Source organism: Simochromis diagramma, unplaced genomic scaffold (genome assembly GCF_900408965.1).
Source record: "Simochromis diagramma unplaced genomic scaffold, fSimDia1.1 OVJJ01000107.1, whole genome shotgun sequence".
NCBI classification, from domain to species: domain Eukaryota; kingdom Metazoa; phylum Chordata; class Actinopteri; order Cichliformes; family Cichlidae; genus Simochromis; species Simochromis diagramma.
This window is the reverse complement of record NW_024387209.1, coordinates 1,605,812-1,616,755: the sequence shown is the minus strand read 5'-3', so window position 1 is coordinate 1,616,755 and position 10,944 is coordinate 1,605,812. Positions and strand designations below refer to the sequence as shown.

At 40.4% G+C, this 10,944-nt stretch overlaps 1 protein-coding gene across 1 annotated transcript; it reads left to right on the top strand.

Annotated features, from left to right (window-relative positions):
• Positions 1-3,157: 3,157 nt before the first annotated feature.
• Positions 3,158-4,314, top strand: LOC120746317 (stonustoxin subunit beta-like; the record flags this gene model as incomplete). The annotated part of the gene is made up of 1 exon (XM_040051764.1): positions 3,158-4,314. A coding segment is annotated over one exon (540 nt), but the record flags the coding sequence as incomplete, so codon positions are not given.
• Between the last annotated feature and the right edge of the window lie 6,630 nt (positions 4,315-10,944).

Below are 10,944 nucleotides of genomic sequence, written 5' to 3'. Positions count from 1 at the left end.
TGGCCCAAGGAAAACTGGTGACAATTCTGGTCTGTCCCCTACTTTATACTTTATTAATCAGCCTCAGCTCATTTTTTTTTTTTTTTTTTAAATTTATTTTTTATTTTATTTTATTTTTTTTTTTTTTGGAGACAACTTACTCTTTGCATTAATTGTACCATTTTTCTCTAAGAGCATGCATCTGTTATGTATGATCTCTACAGGCTGTCTGGCTGTCTGATTACACAAGTAGGTTGTACTTCTCTGGCCTCAAGTCTGAGCTCTAGCTGCTCCTATCTGAAAGAGCTGGATCTGAGCTACAATCATCCAGGAGAGGCAGTCAAGCTGCTGCAGAATCTGGAACTGAAAACTCTCAGGTATGGGGAGACTTGTGCAGCCATGGAGTATGAAGGGGTATTAGGGCTAGATCAAGTAAACAAATGGTATTGATCATTCTGACAATAAAGTCGATATTTCAAGATTAAAATCAAAACACTATTTTGAGAAAAAAGTCAAAATCTAGACATTACAGTTGTTCTTTCAAGACAAACTGCCACGTTTGCTATACCCTCTGCAAAACTCCTTATGCTAGTGGAAAAAGTAAGTTAATTAAATAAATGTATCAGCCTGATCTTCTGATACAACATGCACGAGGGTGTAACTATTGGTATCCTTGCATGTCTCTATTGCCAACCATTTCATTTTGTTCAAATCTGACCAACTCTTCCAAGTTTTAGTGGGGTTTTTTTCTTCTGAGACTCAGCTTTCTGCACCATCTTGTTAGCGTACTTGTACTTATTACCACACTGTGTTTATGTGCTAAAGTAGAAATAATTTCCTTATAACTACAACCGATTCTGAAGTACAATGTCACTTGCTGGTTGAGAAACTGGTTGTAAAATCTAACCTAGTTGTGAGTGTAGGGGAAATGTGGGGAAGGGTGTCAGGACTTTCACTGGAGGCTAAGGTACAAAGTGGAAAAAGAGGGAACAAGTTGCGTAGGGGGCGTGAGCATTAACTGCAGTGTCTAATCCGTTGAAGAACAAATTAGACTCAATGACTTTGTCCTCCAACGCTGTTGGATGGCCTCAATCTAGTGATTCATGCCACACCATACCTCTCTCATGCTGTTCTGCTCAGCCTGACCCCAGGCCTGATGGTGGAATTGAACTCAGGAACTTCTCGCTGTGAGGCAACAATGCTAACCACTGGGACAATGGAGTCAATGCAGAAGGTTATGTAGTCAGTGATACACTCAGTAAGCCCATTGGTGTCCTCACCATGAGGTTCACAGAGTGCCTCCCATTCTGTCACCTCAAAACAGCCACTAAGGCCTCCTTTGACCACCTCCTAATACTCCTAATGGTCACAGGCTTCCTCTTCACAATAGGCACATAGCGGAGGCTGAGCTAACTCAGGTTCAGGACCCAGTGGGGGGAACAGAGGAAGATAGTTGAAGTCACCGAAAGATGCACTTGGGTGCTGAGTCTGTAACCGGACTATGGCAGAGCGAATAATGTCACATGCAGCTGTGGGGTTAGCAGAGGGAGGAACATAGACAGCCACCAAGACAACAAGAGTAAATTCACTGGGCAAAGAACAATGTGTGTCAATCCCAAAAGGTTAATTCTGTTGGAGCTGAGACAGAAGAAGTCACTTGGATGAGTGTCAAAACGTTTCTCCCACTGAAAACGCTACGTCCAAATGAACAGAATCAACCCTTTGGGAGATGCTTTCCTGGATGATTGAGCATTCACCAAGACAATGAGTGTGAATGTTAGAAACATTAAATAGAAAGAGTGTCATGGGAGGGAGACAGGAATGGTGGACCCAAAGTGCAGACTCCAGGATGTGAAAAAGTGCACTCAAACAGTTTTATTACTGGACATCAAAATAACTAAGCTGAACTTAAAAATAAACTATGCAGGCTGGCTGACAGACAGAACACACAGTGCAGAATGAGGAACAACACAATGATGAGCAGGTTAAGATGTAGACACTAAATACAAGAGGTGAACAGGACCAAGAGGAAACAGCTGGGAGACACGGCTGACACCGATTACATAGATGAGCTGGAGGAGCACGTAAAACTGAAAACACTGACATAAGACACAGACCTTCAAAGTAAAACAGGAAACTCAACACACATGCAGAGACACAGACTCAGAACTGACCGAACAGGAACAGAGGGAGTACAGAACCAAAACCTATCTAGAAAATCTTTAACAGAAGACTTAAACAGAATAAACAAGAACATAAGATAATATTAACAAAAACACTGAGTCATCAGACTCAGGACCATGACAAAGAGCATGTTCACAAGTGTAAGGACAGGGGTGCGGAAGAATAACAAAAGGATTGGTGCTGCGGCTGCAGTGATCTGGACTCTGTACCGGTCCATCATGGTGAAGAGAGGGCTGAGCATTAAAGCAAAGCTCTGGATTTACCGGTCAGTCTATGTCCCTACCCTCAAATACCATCATGAGCTGTGGGTAGTGACCCAAAGAATGAGATCACAGATACGGGCAGTGGAAATTAGCTTTCTTTGAAGGGTGGCTTGCCTCTCCCTTAGAGATAGAGTGAGGACTTTTGCTATTCGGGAGGGACTCAGAGTAGAGCCATTACGCCTCCTCATTGAAAGGAACTAGTTGAGGTGATTAGGGCATCTGACAAGGATTCCTCCTGGGTGAGGTGTTCTGGCCATGTCACACCAGTAGGAGAAAAATGTGGACTGTTGCTGTAGGAGTTTCCTCTCTAGAGTGAAACATTTTGGTAGGAGACCTTTTGAATTAATTAGTGAATACGTTTTACAATGGAAGATGATAGGACAGGATTTTAGGGACATTTTCTTCAAGTGTATGTATTAAATGTATGTGTATGAGAGCGATGTAATGTCCATGTGTGCATGCTGAAAGAGACTGTGCTGGTCTGACCCCCCTCCTCCTTTCAGGGTGGAGCCTGCTGGAGTCCGATGGTTGAGACCAGGTCTGAGGAAGTGTAAGTGTGTTTTTAATGTGATTCATGAAAACAAAGCAGCACACATTCAACCATCTTCAAACTGTCACATCACTCATTCACATCTCTGATGTCAGGAGTCATCATCAAAGTGTCAATCAATGAACAGATGATGGATCAATAACTGCAGCTGGATTGTGTTTGTTTCTCATCAGATTCCTGTCAACTCACAATCGACACAAACACAGTGAACAGAAACCTCAAACTGTCTGACAACAACAGGAAGGTGACACGTGTGGAGGAGGATCAGTCATATCCTGATCATCCAGACAGATTTGATTACCAGTATCCTCAGCTATTATGTAAAGATGAGCTGACTGGTCGCTGTTACTGGGAGGTCGAATGGAGAGAACTGGTTAATATATCAGTGAGTTACAGAGGAATCGTAAGGAAAGGAGACAGTAATGACTGTTTGTTTGGAAGGAATGATCAATCCTGGAGTCTGAGCTGCTCTCATGATTATGGATACAGTGTTTATCAGAATAAGGAAAACACATCCATCTCCTCCTCTTCCTCTTCATCCTTCATCTCCAACAGAGTAGCAGTGTATGTGGACTGTCCTGCTGGCACTCTGTCCTTCTACAGAGTCTCTTCTGACACTCTGATCCACCTCCACACCTTCAACACCACATTCACTGAACCTCTTTATGCTGGATTTGGGTTATGGTTTGGTCAGTCTGGTGCTTCAGTGACTCTGTGCTGAGTTGAGTGTAAAGAGTTTCCTCCTGTTAGAGAAACACTCTGACTGTTGAAGAGATTGTTCAGTCTGTACATGTCTGTCTCTTTCACTCAGAAACACATTTTCAGATTTGTGCATTCAATCAGTTATTGTTTAAACTGTACTAAATGATTCCTTTTAAAGTTCCTCTTCAGTCCTTCAAAGATGGAAGCTTCCAGGATCCACGTGTTGTTTTTCTTTTTCCACTCAAAGCTGCACAGTGAATATCAGTATGCTGTTTTTCTTTTAAGCTCAGGTCAGCTGAGATGATTCAGTTCATTTTAGTTGCAGTTAGTTTGTTGCAAATGAGACAAACTGTGATATCAGAGAGGAGTCACTGAGCTTACCCAAAAGATCAATTTACTGTTCAGATATTCACACATTAGTCTCCAATGGATACAAATTTTATGAGCAGCCAGGGTTCATTGTGATATGTGTTTTGTTTTTAGAATAATGAAATATAGCTGGACTTTAACTTCCTTGTGGTGGCATTAAGTGATCCCCTAAATGTATTAGTTTCCAACATTATTCTTTGTTGAATCACTATTTTGTGTTGGTGGATGCCAGTATTGTAGTTTTATTGTGAACCTGCTCAGTTTCCACAAAAAAAGTCTAATCGGCATATTACAGTGAGACTCAAGTTTGATCAGCAAATAAAATCTCTCTCCAATGTACATTCAAAGAACGATGAATTTTTAGTAAATGTTTAGTCCTTTTATTGGATGAGCATGACACTGCCTCTGAGAACCTAAAATTATGTTGGTGTGTCTAGACTTTTACATCGCTTTTTTGGTTGTGACCTTATTTAATTCCTTAACGCCTAGTGTATCATATTTGACACATACAGGGTTTTTTTTTTTTGCCAGTTTTGGGGATTTCAACATCATTGTGAATTTTTCAACAGTGTGAATTCTTTCCCCTGTAAAACCTAAATAAATTGCAAAATATATTTTTAAGCAATTAAAAAAAACATAAGAAAATATGGCCGATGGTGATTTTTCGTTTTTATGGGCCGATGGGGTTTTTTTTCGGTTTTTTTCCGCAACGGTATAAACACTGAAAGGTGGTGGATTGGCCAGATGAAGGGAGATGTGTAAAAATAACTCAGTTGTTTGGTGGTGGCTATTGCGGAGCTTCCACAGATTCAGTAACATTAGCAAGTGGTGGAGGCCAGCAGATGCAACACGCTGGCAGGTGGATGACGGAAAGGCAGGAGGAGCAGAGACCCGAGGCGGTGAACTGAACTTCAGGTAAGAAGTTATGACCTGCAGTCTATCTGGGTCAGATATAAACCAAGTTTAGGTGGAGTTTATTTTCGTTACGCTGACTTTTTACAGTCAGTACAATCACTCGTACTGCGTACTAGCTAGCATGACAGAGTTTATATACAGCTGGGCGGGTGCTATGATATTATTGATGTTGAACTTGTTTTATCTTATTTTATTTATAAGGTTAGTTGTTAGAGTTTCCAACCGTCTCGTAAAAAACAGAATCGTCTAGTATTCAGAGAAAATATTGCGCGTTTCTTATTGAGGTGAAAAGGAACAGTTTGTTCCGGACTTCAGCTACAATGAAAAAGACACAAAGCTGGAGTTATTCTGTGTCTTTGCTGCACAGCTGCCTCTTCTTCTCTCATTGTCTCCCCCTCCCTCTCCTGTTTCTACTTCAATCATGAAACTGATCAATGATCAGCTGATCGGCTTTTCTCTCTTGTTTGTTTATCTCCCACTTTGCGCCAGAAAGAAGAAACCGGCGGATGTCGCGCTAAACAACAGTAGCACGTTTAAGCTTGATCAGCTGTTGTTAGAATTTATTTAATATTAATTTCTAGTATCAGCTGATGTTTGCTGGAGCCACAACTGTAAAAGCTGCTGGTCATGATATCGATTTGGTTATCTGGTGAGAGGGAAACATGAAGATGAAACCAGGAGATGTTCTTACTGGATCATCAGAGCTGATGGAGAAACAGGTTTACCTTTTAGGTCACACGAATGAGTTGAAGGGAAGTTATGAACTGTTTCTGAGAGACAAATAACACCAGGATCCTTTTCTAAGTAGCTGACAGCTGGTAAATGTGCAGGGGTGGGTCTAGCAAAGTTTTGCCAGGGGGCCATGTAGGGCATTAACAGGGAAAGGGGGGCACAAAGAAATACTTTTCTTTGTTATGTCATTTAAAAACTTTGAATAAATAATCTTAATAATCTGAATCTTACAACAAACGTTTTCATCTGATGTAAAATGTATAGAAATCCATTATTGTACATAGTAATTTTTTTGAGGGTCCCATCATAATTTCTTCAGAAGTAGCTTAGTACTGTATATGATGCCAGTATTTTCCCACATTTTCTAGATACTGTACCAGTACTGTGTGTAAAATGCCATCAAAAAGTCAATTAAGTTTTATTCTTTCTCACCTGTCTTTCTGTCTCCTTTCACTTTTTAAAGGTTGCCATGTTAGAAAAAATATTTTGCCCTGCCATGCTGTTTATTGATGTGGTAAATGAATGGTTTATGAAAATATATCTAAATCTGTCATCAGTAATCAGTAATGATCATGTCTCACCTCTAGTCTCCTCTGTCTTAATTTCAGGTTTTCACCATGTGTTCTAGATAGTTTAGGAGGTTAACTCGACCAAGCAGTCTACTTTTGGGTACAGTTTAGAATACCAGAATAGGGAGGATGGTGTAGGTTTAAGTTTATTAGATTGATACATATATACCAACAAGACAGTGTACATCACTGTGACAACAGCGTTTGTTTTCATTCAAAGGCTTTATGGTTTTTCCTATAATACCTGGTGGGCCGGTCTCTAGTCAAAATGCCCGGGCCGATTTTTTGTCCCAGTCCAGCCCTGGCTGTTACCATCAACTTTTCCAGGTGTTGCGGCAAGAAGTAATTATTTTAACAACTATAAATAACTTGTTGACTATAAAATGTGAAACGAACAAACAACATTCCTGTCACAAGGTAAAAGTTTCAGTATCAGTTTTCTGGAAAAGTGACTTTTATATAACCTTCATTTATCCAGGTAAAAAGTCTCAGTGACATTAAAATTGTCTTCTTTTTTTTTTTTTAAAGAGTGACCTGACCAAGAGGGCAGCAGAAATTGCAACAAATATAACAACAGTTCTATCAGGATTTTTTGTGACCAATGGATCTGCGCTGATTATACTGTAGATACAATAACACAGAATCTTAAAGATACAAAACAGGTAATTTCTTTATTATACATATAACCCCTTTGTACAGCCTCTTTACTGAAGCCTATTTACCTTCATAAGTAAAGACATTGCACATTAAAAACATAGAGAAACATTGGAAATCAGATTATCTTGAAACAAGAGCTGAACATTGTGTACAGATATTATAGAGCCGAAACAAACAGTAACATTTCCAAAGACAGACTATTAAAGGAGGAAACAAAGCAAACTTACAGTTTCTTCATTACAAAGAATTTCCACTCGGCACCTGACACTAAACAATAATACACAGGTGAGCTGCTTCCTGAAAGAAGGTTGGACTTCACCTGAAGCAGGTGGGAGGGGTTCAGCAGGAGTTACAGTCTAGTACAGGTGCGTCAAAAATTATTTTACATGGCAGGCCACATACAGCCCACTTTGATCTTAAATGGACTGATTCTTATATAGTGCTTTTCTACTCTCCTGGAGTACTCTATACAACACACCACGTTAACCCATACACACCAGCACTCTAGGCTTTGTCAGCGCTTTACCTAACTTATACACATTCATACGCCGACGGATGCATTGGAGAGCAAGTGGGGGTTAGTATCTTGTCCAAGGATATTTGGCATGCAGACTGGGGGAATCCAGGAATTGAACCACAAACCTTCCAATCAGCAGATGACCTGCTCTACCTTCTGAGCTACAGCCACCCCAACAAACAACCAAACAGGCCAGACCAGTGAAACTCTTCCTCCTATCAGTGTAAAGAAGTCACATACTTATCTGTTTTTCTACATGATGAAGAAAAAAGCTGCTGTGACAAAGAAAGAAAACTCTCGGCACCACTCATTTTTAAATTGTAAGAAATGTGTGTTTCCAATTTTGTTTTAACTGTAGTTGTAAAACACTGAAATTTCTATAGTAAAATGTAAAAAAATAGAAACTTTGTCATTTAATTGTTTATTGCATAATTACTTTATCTAGTATAAATTTCTATAAGGAGGTTTTTTATTGGTAGGAAAATGTCTGAAAATAAAAACTGCTATCACTTTGGCCAGCTCCGAAAAATTTTGCAGTCTCCGATATCATTGAAATGCAGAGCAGTCAGATGCTGCTCATTCTCTTTTCTAAAACTGTAAATTTAATGAAATTTTGTGCCTTATGTTTGACACACCTGATCTATATTTATTTCTAATTTAAATTAATGATACATTTAAATTAATCGTTTAATGACATATGTAATTAATTCATATTGGCACTCTTGACCCTGCAGCTGTGTTCATGAATTTATTTTATCTGTCAACCTATCAAAGTCATGGGACGGGGTTAATGCTGATCAAGTGAAAACCATTGCTTTGGCTGCTGGCCATTCTTTTAGTGGGCGTTTCACAGTATCAAGTAGGTGTTTGAACATGTGTATACCCAAACTATACTTAATGTTTGTGTGTCACCATCTGCATGTTTTTTTAATATGTTTTTACCTGAGAATTTAGTGGAGTAATATTCAAGTATCTGGTCATTTTGTGAAGATAGAGCCTATTATCAAAAGTGCTCCGACATTTACAGAGATGTCCGTTCCTGCTGCCACCTCACCTCCCAAATTGTGACAGATTGGTCAGAGTTTCTATACCGATGACAGCATGCTCCCGGCACACCACTTACTTACTTTTTATTTTCTGATGTTAACATATGTTATACTTGTTACTTGTGTATCTTTATACACATCTTTAAGGAGGAAAGGGATAAAGATACTGAAGACTGGTGTCTTCAGCCTGCACAAGAAATGATTAAATTGTTAAATCTGTTTTTTCTATATTTATTTGACTGCAAACTAAACACAATCTGTCTGTTAGAAGTTTTAGGAGTCTTTATGTGACAGGTGATTATTAGTAGAAAAAAAATAAAATCCAATTAACACCTGGTCTTTGTGTTTTTTTGTTCAATAAACAGCTGGACGTATACAAATAATACAAATAATCTTTTTTAAAAGAGATAACAAGTCATGTACAGTGGGGCAAAAAAGTATTTAGTCAGCCACCGATTGTGCAAGTTCCCCCACTTAAAATGATGACAGAGGTCAGTAATTTGCACCAGAGGTACACTTCAACTGTGAGAGACAGAATGTGAAAAAAAAATCCATGAATTCACATGGTAGGATTTGTAAAGAATTTATTCGTAAATTAGGGTGGAAAATAAGTATTTGGTCACCTCAAACAAGGAAAATCTCTGGCTCTCACAGACCTGTAACGTCTTCTGTAAGAAGCTTTTCTGTCCCCCACTCGTTACCTGTATGAATGGCACCTGTTTGAACTCATCATCTGTATAAAAGACACCTGTCCACAGCCTCAAACAGTCAGACTCCAAACTCCGCCATGGCCAAGACCAAAGAGCTTTCGAAGGACACCAGGAAAAGTATTGTAGACCTGCACCAGACTGGGAAGAGTGAATCTACAATAGGCAAGCAGCTTGGTGTGAAAAAATCAACTGTGGGAGCAATCATCAGTAAATGGAAGACATACAAGACCACTGATAATCTCCCTCGATCTGGGGCTCCACGCAAGATCTCATCCCGTGGGGTCAAAATGATCATGAGAACGGTGAGCAAAGATCCCAGAACCACACGGGGGGACCTGGTGAATGACCTGCAGAGAGCTGGGACCAAAGTAACAAAGGTCACCATCAGTAACACACTACAACGGCAGGGAATCAAATCCCGCAGTGCCAGACGTGCTCCGCTGCTGAAGCCAGTGCATGTCCAAGCCCGTCTGAAGTTTGCCAGAGAGCACATGGATGATACAGCAGAGGATTGGGAGAATGTCATGTGGTCAGATGAAACCAAAGTAGAACTTTTTGGTATAAACTCAACTCGTCGTGTTTGGAGGAAGAAGAATACTGAGTTGCATCCCAAGAACACCATACCTACTGTGAAGCATGGGGGTGGAAACATCATGCTATGGGGCTGTTTTTCTGCCAAGGGGACAGGACGACTGATCCGTGTTAAGGACAGAATGAATGGGGCCATGTATCGTGAGATTTTGAGCCAAAACCTCCTTCCATCAGTGAGAACTTTGAAGATGAAACGAGGCTGGGTCTTCCAACATGACAATGATCCAAAACACACCGCCCGGGCAACAAAGGAGTGGCTCCGTAAGAAGCATTTGAAAGTCCTGGAGTGGCCTAGCCAGTCTCCAGACCTCAACCCCATAGAAAATCTGTGGCGGGAGTTGAAAGTCCGTGTTGCTCGGCGACAGCCCCAAAACATCACTGCTCTCGAGAAGATCTGCATGGAGGAATGGGCCAAAATACCAGCTACTGTGTGTTCAAACCTGGTAAAGACCTATAGTAAACGTTTGACCTCTGTTATTGCCAACAAAGGTTATGTTACAAAGTATTGAGTTGTATTTTTGTTATTGACCAAATACTTATTTTCCACCCTGATTTACAAATAAATTCTTTACAAATCCTACCATGTGGATTCATGGATTTTTTTTTTTCACATTCTGTCTCTCACAGTTGAAGTGTACCTCTGGTGCAAATTACTGACCTCTGTCATCATTTTAGGTGGGGGAACTTGCACAATCGGTGGCTGACTAAATACTTTTTTGCCCCACTGAATAGTAACTGTTAACTTTAACTGTGTAAGGCTTGTTAGACACTATGAAACACATACAGATTTCTGGATGGCAGACTATTTTCACTGTGAATATTATTCATAAGGTAAAAAAGCAGTCCAGCCTCTGTTTCACAGCCCTGTACCATGAGGCAAGGTCAGGATTTCCAGGATATCTGGAATCACTGACCCTAACACTGGGACCAGGATAAACGTGCACACGAAGCAGGTTATCAACTCACAGGACACTCTTTCAAGGATGAGGATGTTCTCATCCAGGACAGGGAGGAACGCTGGTTTGAGCGCGGAGTCAAGGAGGCCATTTACGTGAAAAGGGAAAGACCATCTCTGAATCGAGGAGTGGGCCTCTGTGAATGGTACTCAAGGCTATTGATCAATGATCAAGGGTCAATCATCAGTGTTTGCTCGATGGTCA